Consider the following 19,598-nt stretch of genomic DNA (forward strand, 5'->3'; position numbering starts at 1 on the left):
GGGGTGTCTTCTCTGTACCCAAGTAGCCCCTGATGTACCTTATCACAGAATGAAATATACTGTATTGTCAGCATCGATTCACTTATCTGCCTCTCCCACTGGACTGAAACAACTTGAGGGCAGTAACCTTTCACCTTTATAATGATCACTACTTAGTAGGTGCTCAATATATGTTTGTGAAATGAAGATAAGAAAAAAGAACTGAAGTCCAAACCCACACTCAATTCTACAGGGTCATGATGTCCCCAGCCTATGCCACAGGCAGCTGCTTCTGGCCATGGAAATCAAGCCACAAAATAGGATATATCATTCTGGTCTCAACATTACATGCCTTTTCCTTTCAAGAAGAGATCCTAATATACCTACAGAAGGGAAATACCCTTCCCTTATGTTAAGGTACCTTAACCCTTGTTCCTGCCTCTCCCAAACACAACAGCTGGAGGCATTGTGTAAAGGCATTTTATTTAAAAAAATCAACACATCCTACTTGTACAAATCACTCACTCTCCATTTCCAAGTCCCATCACTTGTGCTTCAGAGCAGAGTGTGTGGTATTTTCCTGGGCTCAAGGTATAAGTTGACATGGTGTTCAAGAACTTGTCCAGTGGACAGAGGCGGTCAGGGCAACCTTTCGGCACCTGCTCCTGTGGAAGAGACAGAACTCAGCAGAGGCACTGAGGACCCCATCTGGCTGTTTTCAGCTGTGCCCGGAGCTCCGAAAGGCTTTGACCCAATGGTGTGTGTATACACACATATAACAGCCAGGAAGGTCCCATTAACTGGTCAGCTTCCAGATTAAGAGCACTATGCCCTGCTTGTGAAAGTCCCTCAAGAACTGTTGGTTGAATTGACTGGGAAAACACACTCATGTTTACTCCCGAGCTGGGAAGGCTAAAGGTCTAAGCCGTGGGGAGTGCTCTAGTCCCTGCCCTGGATAGCAACCTGCTGAAGCAGCCAAGGCACCAGGAGTACTGACAGTAAACATCACCTCCCAAAGACAGCATCATTCATTGTCAAAACAGGCCTCACAGTCAGGGTGTTACATCCTGGCAGAGACGCTCAGGGGAAGAGAAGGGCGGTCCTGTTCTTAGGAGATAAGGGATAAGGCCCAAGTCCCAGCCTGCCACTATATGCCCAGTTCTGCCTTAACCCTGGGCCACAGCCTTGAGAGGATTCAGAGAGTTCAGGTGCCAGTGGAGACTCCCTGGGCCCGAGGAGGGAGACTTGGTGCTAAACCAGGTGGGTGGGGTCGCCCAGCCACCTCCCAACCCCACCCCAGAGCTCTTACCTCCCCACGGTAATAGAGCTGCACAAACCACTCCTTAGACTCCCGGTGCTGGTAGAGTTCCATGGTCAGGTCCACAGCAAACGGGGGCCATTTGTGGTCAAAAATCCCCAGGGCCATTAAGAGAGGCATGAGGGTCACATCATGAGCTGCATAGAGGTACAGCTTTCTGCAACAAGAAAACAGTTCTCCACAATTAATTCTTTACCTTAGGACTCTGGAGGCCAGGACACTGCTGCCTTCGCGAGTGAGGAAACCAGTGACATCTACAAATCAGTTGAGCTTAGTAAAAAACTCCTTTGAAGTAGATCGTGGGGAGAACCCTTATCCGCACGCCCCTTGTTTTCATGAGGAGGGATCCCCCTGGAGTAGCTCTCCTGGCCTCCTCCTGCCCAACCAACCACCTACTCCTCCCCCGGTGAGTTTTGAAGAAGAAACTGGGCGTGTGTGGCATAGCCCTACCTCTCTTCTCTCTTTGGGACCCGCCTGCCTACAGTAAATGGTCTTCCTACTCTCAGCTGTGTGATGAGTTTAGCAGAGCAAGCTCTCCTTGTTGGGGAAGCTTGCAGTTTGGGGGAATTAAGTCCATTTCATTAATATACTTGTTTGGCCCTCAATACATTCTCTAAATGCGCTTTAATCAGTAATAAAGTTGCCTTTTAATCTGTATCTACCTGACCCCTGTATCTGTCTCTTGGGAAACACTGAGGATTTTATTTGTTGACCCCCAACCTAGAAGGCTAGCATTGGACCTTACAGGACTCTACAGACACAAGGCCGAGGCGGGGCAAGGTGGCAAAGGCCAGTAAGAAATACATTGTCATTGCAGGTCTGTGAAGGGCAGGGAAGGGCATTCACATGCTTTGCTATTATAAATCTAGGCCCAAAGTTCCTGAATGTTCCTATTTCAACTCACTGTCCCCTACCTTTCCCACACTCATTGCGTATTTCTAACTATGTACAATTCTTTCTCTCAAGAAGGCAGTCTACAACAGTCCTTCTCCAATATTAGGGCGCTTACAAACCACCTGGGTGTCTTGTTAAAATGCAGATTCTGATTCAGTGGGTCAGGCTGGGGCCAGAAAATCTAACAACCCCAGGTGACAGTGAAGCTGTTTATCTGCAGACCACACTTTGCTTAGCAAATGCCCAGGACACATAACATTCCAAATCCGTGGTCCCTAACCTGGGGTTCCAGGCACTCCAAAAGTGGCAGTGGAGGTTCACGAGCCACTTCCAACATTTTTAAATGCCCAGTAGAAATCCTACCTTCTTGTATATTCAGTGAAGTTGTTTAAACAATCTATTAAGCAATTATCAGTGTTTGGGGTTATAATACCAAATCAGTGTGATGTCCTAATTAGCCACTCCGTTGGACACATGTTCAATTAGTAAAAAAAAAAAAAAAAAAAAAAGGAAAAAAGGAAAAATAAATTTAGGGTTCTTTTTTACTAAAATAAAATTTCAGAACATGGTAGGACAGGTGTGGCAGGAAGAAAGGTAGAAATGTTGTGAATGTCTCTGGGACACGTGGCCTCTTAAACATCTACTTTCAGTCACTGACAGCCTCGTTTTTGCCCTCCTAGAACCTGGGTTCCTTCCCTGCAGCCAGACGCCACCCCCCACCCCCCACCCCAATGCCCTCAGCCATACTAAGCCGAGCTGCTGGGCCAGGTACCTGGTCTTGCCGGGCGGAGTGGCAGGGTCCACGACTTTCAGCAGATTGCTCTCCAGAATGTGGAGGAATTGGCCCACTGCCATCTGAAGGCTTTCCCTATGACGAGTAAACAATATTTAAGTACCCAGTGGGCACCTGGCACACAAGGGATGCAGGCTAGTTCTGCCCCCTTGAACCTCATGAGCCCAATGAGACAGAGCTGAGAAAAGACAGGTGATGCGTGAGGGAGAGAGACAGGCAGTAAGGAGAGAAACAGCGCTGCCACGAGTCTGAGGGCGCTCTGTGCGCAAAGCTTGCCAACAATAACAGCAGCAGGATACAGACCTGGTATGAACACAGCTGAGACAGGACACGTCATGGAGAAGTAGGCCTTCACGGTTAAAAGAACAAAACTGGGAAGGACACGGTGTAATGGATTCCAGGAATTCCAGAAGGCCCTTAGAAAAGCCATCCAGAGGAACTGCCTAAACTACACTTCCTACGCTTCTTTGGAATTTAGACCATAAGAACTTTTCTTATTTATCTAACAAGAAGTTCAACACTAGTGCTCCCAGGCTTGGCGCTGTGGTTTCACCACTTTCATGCTCAGGACTGTCAACCTCATGATCACAAGGTGGTACCTCTACTCAAAGCATGTCTTCTCACAGTAGCAAACAGAGCTGAAAGATGGGGGCTAGTAAGCAGCAAAAAGGCTTGGTTTGGGTGCCTCATACTTTTTATCAAAGAGGAAAAAAAAAAAACCTCTCCCAGAATTCCCAGAACCCAATCACTGACAAAAGGAAGCGGGGTTGCCATGATTGGCTTAGACCAATCTTTATTCATGGTGACTGGGTAAATGGCCACCTTTATAAATCAAGGAAAATTGAAGCAATAGCTGAGGAGTATGCAAATACGCTTTCCAGAAGAATGTGTGCAGGCCAAGCCAAGTTGGATGGCACTGTGAAGTTGTAACCATTTGTCCTTGAAGAAACATCAGTTTTACGAAACCAAGGCTAACGGAAAGGAGAATGGATCAGGTCTTGTTTGAAACGCTTTACACCAGGAGAAAGCAAACTATGGCCATGGGCCAAATCCAACCCACCTGCCTGTTTTTGTAAATAGAGTTTTATTGGAACACAGTTGTGCCCATTTGTTTGCGTATGATCTATGGCTGCTTTCACGCTACATGGGCTGAGATGAGAGGATGCAACGGACAATACACGGGCCGCAAAGCCTAATATATTTACTAAATATGTGTGTATGTGTTGGTGGAGGGGAAGGCAGTGAGTGACAATTTAGGTCCAGTGGGGCCACTTCAGGAAAAGATGAGGGAAGGAGACAAGTCACAGGGAGTGGCAGCAAGCTGAGTGGTGCGACTGGAGCCTTCCAGATGCCCGAGGCAAGTGCAAAGTGGACACACTGACTCTGCGTGGGAGAAAAGCAGGCAGAGGCTCCTATGCTTATGCAAGACCAAGCAAATTCTTGAAATGTTAGCTGCTTTTTCCTCCCACTCATCTTTCCCAGGACTGTTCCTCTACTTCCCATCTCCCCTCTCTACCAAGTCACCTATTCTGAGGACACGCTGAATGCTTTGAACCAATCACAGAAAGGTGTTTTTTGAAATTTGGTAAGAGAGGCACTCTCCATTCTGGTAGTCAGGAAATAGGTCTTCTAAAAACAGAGCCCTAAGTACCAGTAAAATAGAGAAAACACAGGATTGGCGGTCAGAAGATTTGGGTTCAAGTCCCGCCTCTGCCACTTGCTAGCTGAGCCTGGGCAAGGTAGCCCACATCTCTCAGGTCCAGTTTCTCCATCTCTAAAGCGAGGACTTGGACTTGTCAGGGATAATGACACCTACCTCACAGCGAGAACAGGAAGGTGCTTTGTAAATTGTAATGTGATGAATAAAGTAGCAATAATGATTCTTCCTTCAGCATCCCCCGCCACCCAAATCTTTTGAAACTTAAAGCAAAGGAAAAAGTCAGTGATTAAGAGAAACCCAGTCGAGTGGTGGCTCCTGGTTCTGTGTAACAGTGAATGGAAGCACTAGGTCACTAGTCCCAGCTCTGGAAATGTAAGAACCTAGGGCCGAGTCCATTCAGAAGGCCAGCAGAATGGGGTGATCTCGGTCTCTGCACACGGAGACGCCAGCTAACAAGTGTGAGCAGGCCTGGTGAGCCCCCGTCCCCACACACTGGGAGGCCTGACCAAGCGTGACTTCATGCCAGCAGCCGAAGAGGTTCCTCACCTGTTTTCCCTTTGCAGGATGTACAAGGCTGTGTCCACCGCTCTCTGCTCAATCATCCATGCGAACCTCTTCAGCGTGGGGCAGCTCGGGAGGCTGTGCACCTGAAAGGTCCAAGGGTACAGGTTTTGAAAGAAATGCTCCTCATCCACTGAGCCTGGCAGCCAATCAGCTTTCATGGAGCCCTAGGGGGCCTGTCTTCTCCTGGGGAGAGCTCAAAAATCTATGTCCCCAAGGCCTGTCGGAAGCTATTCCTCGAGATCTAAAGGCCCAGGAAAAAAAAAATTGTTTTTCCTCTCTTTCTGATACTCTTCATCTACCCCAAAGTTAAAAACAATTTGTATTTTCTTAAGCTAAAAAAAAAAAAAAAAAAAAATTGAATAAAATACAAGGCAAGGAATTCATAAATTTCTACTTGGCCTTCATTTTCCCCAAGATGATTTCTAAAAAGTATGCCATATAAATATGTTATATATGCAAACTCTTGTTTATTAACCTTAAACCTATTTTATGCATAAGCACAAGGTGCCTTTCTGCCTTCAGGGCACACCGTCAACTTCACAAGAGAAGGAAGGAAGATCCAGGCTATACTGCCTTTGGGTGTCTGACTTTTGAATCTAGAGCAGCATTTCCTATTGTGCGGTCTTTTCAGTATTTATTAGATAAAAAAGATTCTATGGCTAAACAAGTTTGAGAAAAACAGACTTAGGGATTAACCAACTTTCTTTACTACAGGCTTCTCAGATTCTTTAATATGCTGACGTGTGTATAGACTCTCCAAAAAGTGATACAGTAAAGAGGGATTCCAAAATTTTTAGACAATAATCTCTCCCTACCATCACCCACCCCACCCCTGCCTGCCCACATAATACACACTCACATCATGGGCATTCTGGCGAATGTGCTTTAAGAAACTCTGGTTGAGAGTTAAATGTCTGGGCTCCTAACCCAGTAAGGGGTCCCCCTTGATTGTTCCCTATCCCTCGGTTCCCACGTCCATTCTGTCTGCAAGTCCTATCACAGCTGCCTCCAAGCCAGGAGCTCTCCACCCAGTTCTAACTCAGGAGGCAGCCCACCAAGCCTCCCCCAGGGCCCCCCACCCCCAGGGCCCGAGGCGGACAGCCAGCCCACCTGCTCTGCAGCCATGTTGTCCAGGAGGATGAGGAAGTCCACTCCATCGCTACTGGCAATGCCCATCCCTTCCTTCACCTTCTTCAAATCCTCTGAGATCCCTGGCTGCAAAGCAGCAGCCTGCCTCCGGCCTCTGCCAAAAAATAACAAGTTATTCCTTATATTTCATCATACTGTAGAGTGATTAACAGCTGACAAAGTGTATACAATTCTTCACTTGGGATCTCATTTAACCTTCAATGACAACTCATCGGGGTTAGCTAGTATTATTGCCATGGTATAGATGAATAAACTAAGACTCTATGAGGTCAAATGACTTGTAAAAGGAAGTTAGTATGTACCAGGACTAGACTAATAACCCAGATTTTCCAAATCCCACTCCAGCATGATCAAAAACAGTGCAAGCATGGCCAGGTCTGCTTGAAAGCAGCATTCTCCTTCTTCTGGGGGAACACATACCACATAGGCTTAGTGCAGCCCAGAAATACCTGAAAACTGAAAAGTGCCACCAGCCCAAACCAATCTATCTTACACGGTGGAACGCTGGTAAGAAAAGAGGAAGCTGTCTTCTTCTGCTTGTTCATCTGATTTGCAGCTTGATGACTGACTTGCTCATCTTTATTTAATCATCTTTTCTGTAAGGTTCTTCATCTGCCCCATCTGAGAGCATTGAAGGACTGAAGAGAGGATACTGCTTGGTAAATGGCAAAGCCCCACTCACGGCTGTATACACCATCTTTCCAGCCCTGCGTGTGGCTCTCCCCAGGCACCCTGTACCTTCACTATTAGCCTGTCGCTGTGAGCAAGAGCTGCCTCACTTCCCGGACAGTTGATGTCAGACCTGAGCTTAATGCAATCTCTTTCATCCCCTATCCACCAGCACGGCCAGCCTGGGCAGGCCCTCAGTTTAGGGAGCGCTTGCCAGCTAAGGTGTTAAAACGCTGCCTGTTCACCCCCTGGTGAGCAAGAATCAGGGGCAGTTACCTGGTTCTTTCCCGGAGGCTCCGGCAGTTTTGGTAGTTGGGGTACAAGACTTCAGAGCTTGCTTCATCAGTGTGGATGATGACGGGTCCTGGAAGGAATGTGGGAAGCACAGGCGGGAAGAGGCTTCAGCTTGTTCTTCCCAGCAGCTCCACCCCCTTCTTCTTCTCTCTGTCTATACACACGGAGCTGCTCCCAGAGGCAGATCACCGAGGTTACTCCTTAAGGAGAGTGAATGCCTTCAACATGCCCCGGCCTTGCCAACAGGAGCTCTGCTGCGGTCTGAGCAATGGAGAAAGCAGTAGCGGTCTTGTTTTGTCCAGCACAACCTCTCCTGCTGGGCCACCTATAGCCGAGAGCAGGTACAGGTGCCGATCAGACTGGCACGTCCAGGACCCATTCCAAAAAACGTCACCTCGAGGTACCACCAGTACCTGGGGATTCTAATAAAGAATGCGTCCTCCCTCACTTTATCAGAACTAGGTGACATTCTTGCTTTCCAAAGTCCGATCCTATAGGCCAATATGGTGACTGACATGACAATCTGAGAAAGGTGGCCACAGGGTCACAAATTCTCTCAGACCCCATGGCCTCCCCCAAAAGAAAAACCAGGCTTCCAGATGAACTACCAGGAACCAAAGATTAGACTACAAACAGTGTTTCTTAAAATTTCGCAGCAGCTTGCTCCTGCCCAGAGCTCACGAGTACCCTTGTCCCGTCCAACAAAGCCCAAGAAAAGTGCTCTAACACCTTCCCACGCTTTGCTCTGTGCCAGAGATGGCAATGGCCTGTGGTAGCGCCCTGTTCTACACAGCTCAAGCCTCACCTTCTCTGATGGCAGAGAAGTTTTTTGGAATTCACTGAGGTCAATCCATGGAGTGATTAGGTGAATCTAAACCCCAAAGAGCTATTATTTCCAAACAAATTATTGATAGCCAAAACCTCAGTATTTAAAAGTAGCCTATGGTGACTTGAGTAGAATACCAGAATTCAGACACACTTTGTTGGTCTGGACAGAAAAAGGAAATCAGACTGAAAGTCATGAGTTTAGGCCTGAATCTACAACTAACCAGTAGGATGGCCCTGGGAAGTCATTTCTCTTCTCTGGGGCTCATGTGTAAATTGAAGGGATGAGACTAGTATCAGCAATTTTCAATTGTTTCTAAAGCAGTGGAAGCTTTTTTCTCCCACTATTAGATAAGGTAATAAAAGAAAAGGTGCTGATGGCTTCAAGGTAGGGGTCCAAAGTATAGTCTACCGGCATGCCCCAACCCCCTCCTTTTCTGTAGTTTCTGACCCCTCTGAAGAATTATGGGGTTCCGCAGGAAACACTGTAAAAAAGAATAGACCAAATGATCAGGGGCCCCCTCCAGATATACATGTTTTCTGAGAAGCAGGAGAGCACAAGAGTGAAGAGTATGGATTGTGAAACCAGACTACCAGAGTTTAAATCCCAGCTCCTCCATTTACCAGCTTTGTGTTCCTCAGATAGTCATTTAGCCTCTCTGTGCCTTAGTTCTCTTATCTGTAAAATGGGGATAATGTTACCTACCTCACAGGGATATCACAAGAATTAAACAAGTTAATATCCGCAAAGCTCTTAGAACAATGTTTGATGTATAGTAACTCCTTTAAATGTGAGAATAATAGTAACTATGATTTAAACCTCCGATTAACACATGATAATTCCTACCTGGTACCTGACATTAGTGTCTGGATAATGGACCTACAGTTTATGATAAATAAGGCACATTTGAGTTGGCACTCAGATGTGCATTGAATGAATGAAAGACCAAACGGTGCAGACCAACACCTTCCAGCTTCCCCCCACCAGCCTGATTCTCTGTAGTTTACTCAAAACCTTCTGGGCCTTCTCTAGGATTTTACTCTTGAAACAATATCCCAAAGTTGCACCACTTTCACCAATGGTAGCACCTTGTGGGCTTCTTAGGTCTATTCAAATCCCCTGACACTGGCCAAGGCATGGAAGTAGCTGTGACAGGACTCAAATTGGACTGTGAGGATGTCTGGGCCCAGTGCAGGGAGCGGCTACCCAGGCAGCCACTCCGGAGGCTGGTGATGATACCACTTCCTTCCTGGCACCAAGAAACACCTTTCCTACCTCAGTGACAATTTAGGTGGTTCTGAGGAGAGGACATTTGCCTTTTAGAAGCTGAGCAAGTGAACAGCTTTCAGAAGGCCAGGCACTTTGGATTATTCCTAAACTCAGGGGCTCCCAAGAGGTAAGGAGCAGCCCATCCTGTTTGCTTTATGTTACTTAGGCTCTCTGTGTTCAGCCAACTTCAGCCAGAATTAATTAGCAGCAGTACTCAAGCCAGCTGGGGGCAAGGCCAGCCTCCTTTGGCCTGGAGGTTCTGTAGTTTACAAATTTTTTAAAAGCCTGATGGAAGTTTTATCTCTATTTGAGATACTGCTACAGAAGCTAAAGAAAATAACAAGAACCTCTGCCTTATGGCATCGTTTTAGTATTTTAATATTGGTGAGGTCATGATGATCTGAAACTCAGACCAGCAATTAAATGTAAATTTCCATCAATTACGAATGACAAGATATGGCTTCATTTGAGAGTCAAAGGGCCTCAACACATGAGATCCATAAGGGAAAATAATAAATGTAGTTCTTGGTGGTGAAAAGGTTGAGAACCACTAGCTGTGCTCATTCACTGGCTGAATAGGTCAAAACCCAAACTCGACAGATTTTCTTAACTAGGAAAGGCCGTACGGAATACTGTTAATACCATCTGGGTCATGCTGTGGATCATCACCAAGACCAGGGCAGTAGCAGCAGACCCATGTCCCAGCGAAGTGTCCCTCCTGCCCTCCTTCCTTTTCAGCAGCGTCGCTACTAAACAAAAAGGCCCCAGTACTGTTCACAAGACCTGGCTGGGGCTGCCTCGTGCAGCTTGTGTAGACGCTTGAGAGAAGAAGTCAGGAGCCAGAGGCATCAGAGCAGCTGACGCATTGCTGCAGGTGTGCAGGTCAGGCTGGCAAGGGCAGCAGCAGGCCAGACAGGGAGGGGCCTGCCAGAGTAGTAGGTACACCATGGAAGCTACGTGAGCAGGAGGAGAGAGACCAAGGGGACAGACACCAAGAAAGAGACAGCGGGGCTTTGGAAGTGAGAAGAAAAGGCTCCTCAGGGACAGGGGCTGACTCGTAGACCCCAAACTCAAACCTTCTTTCTGACATTGGAAAAGCCCAGCCAGCAAACACCGGGTAGACTCCAGATTCCGATATATGTTAGTGGAACGAATGCTGGGGAAAAAAACAAAAAGGTACATTAACTCATAAAAGGAAGATTTATATGTACACTCCACCTTATTCCACAGAGCAGCTGGGAGGCTTTCAAGACTACATAAGGGGAGCTATAGGGCAGGGAAGTATCCTTTATCTCTCTGTGGGATGGCTGCCCAAGGGACCTGAAGGCCAATGAATGTGACCTCCAGTGACCACTTGTTCACTGAATCCTACTGTACTAGGGTAACTGCTCCCAGACTACCTTGGAGGTTCTAGCAGGGGAGAGCAGCTTCTCGTATACCCCTGACCAGAGGATGGTCCTCCTCTATCGGGGAAGGTCATCCTCTTCGACCGAGTGTGCAGCTTCGGGAGGGACACACATGGAGAGGTGGGAGAGGAAGGGGACACCCGCCTAGCTAGCCAGCTCAGCAGAATCAACGCTGGCGATCAATGGGGTGACAGATGTCACAGCCAGATCGCCCTCACATCCCCCCAGACTACCTTGGATGAGAGTGGGAACCACCTGGGGCATCAGGGCAGGTTTTCTCATGCTCAGGACCTTACATCGGGTGCAACATCCCTTTTTCAAGTGACTCACAAGACCTCCAGTGGGTTGAAGGTTGGCGAAAGAAAGGGGATGTCCTCCACGTAGTTCTTCCTCAGCCTCTCTCCCAGGGCAAACATCTGCTGCATGCCCACCTTGGTCAGCTGTCCAGCAAACATGCCCCCCTGAGGTGGGGGAGGAAGGAGAGAAGAATGAAAACATCTGGTGGCCTGCTAACCTCAGGCCAGAGCACACCATCACAGCTCTGCAGGGGGCTTTCCCAGAGCAGGGAAGCATCGCTCACCTTCAGCGTGGTCTCGTGGTACTGAGAGTCGAAAGGAGAATGTGGTTTCGGGCCACCAGCTAGATTGGTGACTGTGTAATCAAACCGAGTTTGGGGTGGGACCTCTAGTAGCTGGGGTTTCCACTCTACCTGTTGTGACCACAAAAGAACAACACATTGTTTAAAAAGGTTCTTGAAACTTAGAGCATTAATATCCAGCAGCACGTAGCTAGAATCACACTGACACTCGACAAGCAACCTTCCTATGGGAAGGAAGGAAAGAAACTTTAACTCCAGCTCCAATTAAGGGAAGAAAAGACTGCGATTTATTACTCCAGGTGTCCTCAGCCCAAGTCCTGTTATTGCTACACTAGTACTCACTGTTAAGGTGTTGCTCTGGCACTAAGCCCAGACTGAAGTAAAGGGGAGAAGCAGCCAGAGTGCCATGGTGAATGAATGAATGAACTAATGACTGAATAAGTGAATGAATATGATATAATCTCAGTGACCATATACTTAAGAATTTTTAAGAAATCAACCTGCAGGCTTTTATGGCCCCTCCTTAAGGACTCTTGTAACTACTACGTATTTCCCTTCCTTTCATCCAACTTCTCAAACAAGTAACTGCCCTCTAAGAAACCTTCACTTCTTCACCATCTTCCTTTATTCCTTGCAATCTGGCCCCTGCCCCAACTGTACTGATTTTCGAAACATAACAAGTAGTCATAGGCCTCACAGCTCCAACTGCCCATAAAATTCTTACACGGATTGAGTCCGATGTGATGACTTCAATTTTAAAAAAAGTCTTTTCTTCTAATCCCATATACCAGCCCCTCTTCCCAACTGACTGTGATTCTCAAGGCTACCCCAATCCTCCTAGTTCCCAAGACTCAAACCTCCGACTCGCCCCACTGCTCCCCCATCCCCACCCCAAACCCTGTGGATCACTGGCTAGAAAAAATGTTACTCCCACTGGTCCTTCTTTTATCTTATTATTAGAGTATAAAACCTTATTGCCTCAGGCAAAGTCCTGTGACAGGCTCTCTCCCTCCCACCCCCCAAACCATATATACATAACCACCTGATTAATCTTGCTAGGCCACTCTCATTGCATCAATAGCTTTTTCCTAATGTTCCACGAGAGAAGCATCTGCCTTTCAGGACTTTTGCCCTAGACTCTGTCCCCAGCTGTACTGCCACTACGCCTCTCTCTTCCCCTACCCAGGCCAGACCATACCCACTGCTTCCTCTACATCTTCTTTCAGCTTGCCTCCCTTGCTCGGAGGGACTCCTGCCCCTCTCTGTCCATCCGGCTTCTCTCCAAGGTTCAATGACAGCTCAAGCCTTACCTCCCCATCTGTGACTGCTCCAGCTTTCAGTGGCTGTCTTCTTATCTGAATTCCTACAGCACTTACAATATTTAACTCAATTTCTTACTGCTTCATTTGGTTTTAAAACTAACATTTGAAAACCTACGAGGTCACACAGCATTGTATTTATCTTGGTGCCTCCCAGAAATATCCCAGGAGATGGCTACTGGGAGTCCCAGGTCCATTCTTCCAAAAGGCATTGTCTCAGCCTCACCTGCACCTGGTCTCCAAACACCTGAGCCTCTTCCCCTGCTGGTGCTACAGCAACTGATATCAGAAGATTGGGTGTTCAGAGCCGAGACCTTCTTCCTACAATCTTTTAATCACTGCTCCTCCTTTCAAAGTTCTAATCCTATAACTTCCCTTCATAAAACCCTTCAAGGGCTCATGGCTGCATGATGGGCCCTGCCTCTCTCTCTTCACCAATTCTCCCCTGCCCTACACACTTCTTCTCTAGCCACACAACTCTGCTTCCTAGAACACCATCCCCACACCTCCTGGCCTTTCAACCTCATGTTCCTTCTACCTGGAATTTTCTTTTCCCTTTCGTCTGGAAAGACTTCTGTTCATTCCACAAAACAGCTTAAATGTTCCCAGAAGCTGTGACCTTGGCCCTGTGCTCTCACAGCAGCCTCAGTGGATCTTTTTGGTAGCCTTTACCAAACTGTATTAGACAAGTCCCTTTACTAGTCTGTCCTGCCCAGTAGACTTAGCTCCTGAGAGCAGAGCCTGTGTCATCTATTGACCTCTGCATTTTGGATGTCCAACAAAGGGTCTGGCACACAGTAGGCATAATTAACAGTTCCAACAGGGAATTCCCTGGCGGTCCAGTGGTTAGGACTCTGCACTTCCATTGCAGGGGGCACAGGTTCCATCCCCGGTTGGAGAACTAAGATCCCACAAGCTGCGCAGCCAAGGGGGGAAAAAAAGTAGCTTCAACGATTTGCTAGATCCTGTGGAAGATACCAAGATTGAGATAACATGACCCTGCCTTTTTTGGATTTTCCGGTTAGTAGAGACAGCAAGCTATGTATGTAAATGATAGCAGAACTAAAATAGAAACTATGTGCTACAAGAAACCAGAGGAAGGCCATAGTAGTTCAAAGGCAAGACAGACTTTCTCTTCTGGCTGAGGATTCAGGAAAAGTTTCATGGAAGGAATGGTATTTGAAATGAATAGGATTTAGACAAGCAGAGACCAGGATTTGAGAGGAAGAGGTAGGTAAGAAGAGCGGGTGGTATTCAGAATTCTAAGAATAGGTAGAAAGCTTGAGCAAAGCGGAGAAGGGGAAGAATATATAGAGGAAAGAAGTGGCTTGGTTTCCCTCAACCTGGGAGTGGTTTTCAAACTTTTTAATTAGCAAATATCAGGTTGAGTTAGATTTGTATAGTTAAAGGCAAAAACTGGAGTTCCTCTAGTTTAAGTAGGAGTGGGAACTCAGAACCCTAGCCACTCAGCCCTTAGCCAACAGGCTCCATAGAACAGTTTGAAAGCCATCAGTATAGATCACAATTGAAATGGAAAGACTCAACGCAGAAAAGCCAATTTCAAGATGTCTGCCATAGAGCTGGTGAGAGCCTAAGGCCTCATCTAAGGCAGCAGGAATAGAAGGGGTGGATTCAAGACTTTTGAGTCAAACCTGGCAAGTGAGTAGATAAAAGCTTTATTTGGAGGCTATATTGGTAGGTAAACAAGAAAGAATAAAGAGAAAATGACTTTCATTCTGAGTCTGGGTAAAGGTGGTAAAGGGTAATGGAGGAACTCCTTGACTAAAACTAAGGCCAAGACAGAAGAATAGCTGCCAAACTGAGTTCAGGTTTGCACAATTTAAGTTTCAGACACCTCCTTTGAGTTCCCAGCACTCCCCGCATATTCCCATAATTGGAATCTGTTTTGTCTCTCTCCTTCATCACATTGTAAACTCTTTTCTCTTTTACAGCGGAGATTGAATTATCCATCCTTGTAAGCCCAGTGTCTAAGCACAGGTCCTGATACCAGGTCCACAGGGCTCGCTCAGCCACACGAAGAAATCTCCTCCTGTCAGGTGCATTCACCAACAGAGGATCTCTGGTTTTCCTAGGAGATGACTCCTGAGGTCTAGGTCATGTCAAGTCTAGAGTACACATTTTCAAATTTTCAAGGATGGATGATACATGAGCTCCATACATGGTGTCCATCCCACATACACACTCTCATTCTTGTGCCTGCTTTTCAGCTTCGGAGTTAGTGGCAAAGACTAACTTTATAATTTTATTTATTTATACTCCATTTTCAAGAACTAACTTAAAGTAAGTGGTAGCAATACCTAAAATATAGTAAGATAAGCAATTCAAAGTAGACAAGAAAGACAAAAGCAAATGAGTATATAGGGACCAAAAATATGGATACAGTAATAAAGTTTCTCAAAAAAATACATGCTATGAAGGTCCATATACTTACTGTAGGTGGGCCAAAAGAGTCAGCACTAAGCTTTCTGGCTCTTATGTACAAGGAGAAACTTGATCAGCTAGACAAGCTTAAAGATAAAAGCAAGGCAACTGTTCAGGGGAAGCACACCATTTCTCATGCTAACAGACAAATTCCTCCCAAGGGTCCTCATAAAGAGGATATAATGAACATCTTTTCAGTAGTCACAGCAATGAGTTTTGTGGGATTGTTTCTCATTGTTCCCTCGACACAGAATGATAGCATCTCACCAAAGCACATTTCCGTGAAGACAGTACTACGCTGGGATCGATATGCTACATTCAGGTAAAAGAAAAAAAATCTACGTAAAAGTAAACAAGAACTTCCAGGTGTAGATTTTAGAATAAACTAATGATTTGAAACCTTGCACACTGCACAGTAGTATCACTGGGAAATTTTTTTCAAGTTACTGATGCCTGAGCCCCCTCCTGGGCTAATGACATCCAGATCTCCTGGGGGTGGGGCCTCAGTTTTTTAAGTGCTACCCAGTCCAGATAATTCTAAAGCTTCACCAGAGAAGCTTTTTACCATATCTGGATGCTCTGGGGGGTCAATTAAATCAGAATCTCTGGGAGAGAGACCTAGGCATCAGTATTTTTTTTTTTTTTTATAGCTACTTTATTTATTTATTTCTTTTTTTATTTTTGGCTGTGTTGGGTCTTCGGTTCGTGCGAGGGCTTTCTCTAGTTACGGCAAGCGGGGGCCACTCTTCATCGCGGTGCAGGGACCGCTCTTCATCGCGGTGCGCGGGCCTCTCACTAGCGCGGCCCCTCCCGTTGCGGGGCACAGGCTCCAGACGCGCAGGCTCAGTAGTTGTGGCTCACGGGCCCAGCTGCTCCGCGGCATGTGGGATCTTCCGGGACCAGGGCTCGAACCCGTGTCCCCTGCATTGGCAGGCAGATTCTCAACCACTGCGCCACCAGGGAAGCCCAGCATCAGTATTTCTTTTAAAGCTCCCCAGTTGAGTCCAATGTCCCACCAAGGTTAAGAACCACGACTGCACAGGAACGAATGTATTGACTGGCACATCCTTTGTGTAATGCTTCCTGAAAACTGCTGCTCTTAGCTGAGTTTTGAAGAAGTATTAATCAACACTGATACTGACATTATCCTTCCTAGCTCATCTACACTATCAAATAAATATGGACCCAAATGTCTTCATGAACACTGGAGCTGGAACGCGTTGGACTTTATTTTATAAAAACTGAGGAATCTTCCTGGGTTGGGGGCTATTTTGCCATCATATAGAGAGGCGCTGAGGGAAATCCAAAAGTAGAGCCAAATTTATCTTTTGAAAGCGTACCTGGAGCTAATCTAACAACCAGAAAAAATGGACAATCAAGTTCCAGAGTTTTATTTCCAGAGCACAGATACAACTTTTAGGAAGATAGGTTAATTCATCAGCCATTCAAGCCATAAGAAAACAACTCAATAAAACATCTAGTTTTAAACAATGATATTTTCTGAGGATTTGTGAGATAACTGAATGGATTGACTTGTCACATAAGTTTCTCTATAAACTAGTCAGAAGTCTGGAAATATCTACCAAAGGCAATTTTAGTTTTAGAATTGTTGTCAAGGTCCTTTCTGACTATAATTAATAGCAGAACCACGAAGATTAGAAAATCCCAATAACAACCTCTATTAAATTGGAGCTTGAAAAAAAAAACCTGAGAGAGAATATCCAGAAACAAGTTACAGGAGGCTGATGATACTTGCTCATAGCCTAAGTTGAACAAGAGTTGGTTCTACCCCTCGCTTTTATGCACAAGACTTTATACAAGATAACCAAAGACGTTCAGTGCATCTGCCTAAAGTCTAGAGAATGTGAGCAGGCAAAAGAGGTAATGTGCCTTACCTAATTGCAAAATAACACCGAGGACTCAGATTCTCTATATTTTGTGGCTACAAAGACAGAAATTGAATGAAGCCGGCAGTCTACCTGAGCTACAACTGCCGCTTCCAGCATAAAGGCAGAAGATACTCATCACACATCCACTGGCTCAGGAGAAAGCCCTAAAAGAATCTAAATCTTTTTCTGGGTCCTTTAGGGAGCACATATACTGTCTGTAGGAGGTCCAGGCCTAGACATTCAGACTTTTATTCACTGCCACCACTGATAACTTTGTCTTCTATTCTTGTATGTTATTTTCCATACAGCCTTTCTGTACCGAGAATAAATGGCGAAGAAAGGGGAGTACACAAGAGATGGGCTATGTACAAAACTATAAGGAACATTTAGTGACCTAATATAAAAAGACAAAATAAGAGACTGAAAAAAAGGTCAAAGTATCCCAAAAAAGGAAAGAAAGAAAGAGAAGGAAAGGAATGGAATTCAGGCACCAGATAGAATGTGGTATAGCCACATAGAAAGGCTAACCAGAAACCTGGTAATAGAATTAAATGCCTGACAAAATTTATTCATTTCTGTGGGAAGTGCTTTAGAGGTTTGATTTCATGTGTGGCCAGCTTTAAAAACTGGGTTTTCAGTTGTACAATGTGAGTTGTACAACCTTGAGGGTTTCTTAAAAGCAGCTGTCACCATGAGTATGTCTAGTATCAGATTTGGACATCCTGTTGAACCTGCTCCAACATCAATCTGGAGAACCAACAATGCAAAAGCACCCCACAGGTTAAGTTTGACACCTGGATGCCTGGAGATTTCAGGTTTCCTATTTATCTTCACTAGGAAGACAGTTCTTTAATCACAGGCCTGCCTGCTATGAAAGGCCAGAGATCTTTACTGGCTCTCCCCAAGAGTCAAATCCAGAGAGGGTAATCATTTTCAAAACTGACTACTTGTACTTTAATCATAATTATCCTGACCAAAACCAGGTAGATTTTAAGACATAAGCCACAAGACTAAACAATTAAACATTTTTTTTCCTACCTCAGATTCCTTCCACAATAGGTTTAGGAACCCAAAATAAAAAAGGAGAGCTCCAAGATACAGCACTTGTTACCAAAAAAATCTTCAGGATCTCAAATGGTATCCAGCAAACCCTGAGAGAAAGCTGCAGTAAAATCTGTTCCCAAAGGTATTAACCTCTGTTATCCACTGTGACCCCAGTTAGGGTGGTTCCTGTCACAAAGGTCCCTGCAGCTCTTTGACAATCGTCAAAATGGTCACACATAAATGCACTATACCCTTGTACTCAAGTTCCCACAAATATTTATTAGAAATGCAGAATCTCAGGCCCTACCCCACGTCGGCGGAATCAGAATCTGCATTTTAACAAGATCCTAGGAGATTTATACGCACCATGGGAAGCACACTACTACTACTAGCTGTGCTTCATCACAGCCAGCGGGGGGCGTAACTGGAAGTTTCCGGTCTGCCCTACAATCCGAGAGTCCGAGGGGTCTTGGGGGGGCGGGGGCGGGGGCGGGCAGCAGGCCAGCACCTTTGCTCAAACTGTTTTCCCTTTGTCTGGACCCAGCCCGAACCCCTGCTCCGTGAGAGTAAAATTCCAAAGGTGGTGTGTGTTGGGGCGAAGAGCCCGGCCCGCCACTGGATGGCCACACAGTCCTCGCCCCACCAGCCCCGCCGATCTCTCACCTGCTCCTCCCGCGGAAGCGCCTTGAGAGGGCTCCGCGCCCCGTGTCGAAACACGACTTGCACCATTTTCAACTCCAGCAGGCTTCGGTCGACGGAATTCTGGTCGTCAGACCCCCGGTGCTCGGCCAGAGCCACCCGCCGCTGGTGGAGGCAGTACGCCAGCGAGGTCAGGACGCCCACCGGGGCCCACATGCGCACCCTGAAGACCCGGGAGATCATGGTGGAAACCCCTTGGCTTCCCTCCGGGGTGAGGGTGCAGAAAGCGAATACAAGTCCTCCGCGATCGACGGGGCTCAGCAGCTGCCCCCAAGTTCCCGGGAACCAGTGGGCGGGCACATCCACCCACCCAAGCTGCGACCGCTGCGACTCCCAGCTGTGAAGGGGACCCCGAGCGGGAGCGTGGGGGAAGAAGCGGAGGTGGGAGCAGCGATGACTCCCCGGGAGTTTTACCCAGGGTCGGAGTTGGCCTCTCCTGCCGCAGACTGGGAGGGGGAGCGGGGAGCTCAGCTCCTTATCCTTCGTCCTCTAGGGAACCTTAAACTTGTATTCCAAGTTCGGTCTCCAGCACTCTTGACGGGACAGGAACCTGCCCAGAGTTCCTGGACGGCAGTGACTCCATTAACACAGATCACTGAACTCCACTTTTTTATAAGCAAGCTCCCACCCACTTTCTCATCCACCCGGGGACCTGCCCCAAGCGGACCCGCGCAGAGGAGCACGGGAAAACGAGTCCCGCGGTGACTCCTATCCGGAGGCTCTGAGTTGAGAGAACTACAACTCCCACAAGGCTGCGCGCAGCGGGCCCTCCCCGGGAGGTATTAC

The 19,598-nt window shown here is 46.8% G+C and overlaps 1 protein-coding gene across 1 annotated transcript; it reads right to left on the minus strand.

Moving 5' to 3' along the window:
- Positions 1 to 443: 443 nt before the first annotated feature.
- On the minus strand, positions 444 to 19,452 carry ACP6 (acid phosphatase 6, lysophosphatidic). Its single transcript, XM_007182133.3, has 10 exons — positions 18,777 to 19,452; positions 11,402 to 11,530; positions 11,152 to 11,282; positions 10,492 to 10,571; positions 7,303 to 7,390; positions 6,319 to 6,451; positions 5,191 to 5,291; positions 2,964 to 3,059; positions 1,289 to 1,454; positions 444 to 644 (listed from the first exon to the last, which is right to left on the minus strand). Exons 1-10 carry the CDS (start codon positions 18,993 to 18,995, stop codon positions 501 to 503), a joined length of 1,287 nt encoding a protein of 428 aa, XP_007182195.1. The 5' UTR covers positions 18,996 to 19,452; the 3' UTR covers positions 444 to 500.
- Between the last annotated feature and the right edge of the window lie 146 nt (positions 19,453 to 19,598).

This window comes from Balaenoptera acutorostrata, chromosome 1 (genome assembly GCF_949987535.1).
Source record: "Balaenoptera acutorostrata chromosome 1, mBalAcu1.1, whole genome shotgun sequence".
NCBI classification, from domain to species: domain Eukaryota; kingdom Metazoa; phylum Chordata; class Mammalia; order Artiodactyla; family Balaenopteridae; genus Balaenoptera; species Balaenoptera acutorostrata.

Coding starts and splice junctions, on each gene's coding strand:
- ACP6 (XM_007182133.3), bottom strand. CDS start 18,995: ATGATCTCCCGGGTCTTCAGGGTGCGCATGTGGGCCCCGGTGGGCGTC. Junction 5,292..6,318: donor ACAACATGGCTGCAGAGCAG/GTGGGCTGGCTG, acceptor TGGACCTTTCAG/GTGCACAGCCTCCCGAGCTG. Junction 645..1,288: donor AGCTCTATTACCGTGGGGAG/GTAAGAGCTCTG, acceptor TCTCTTCCACAG/GAGCAGGTGCCGAAAGGTTG.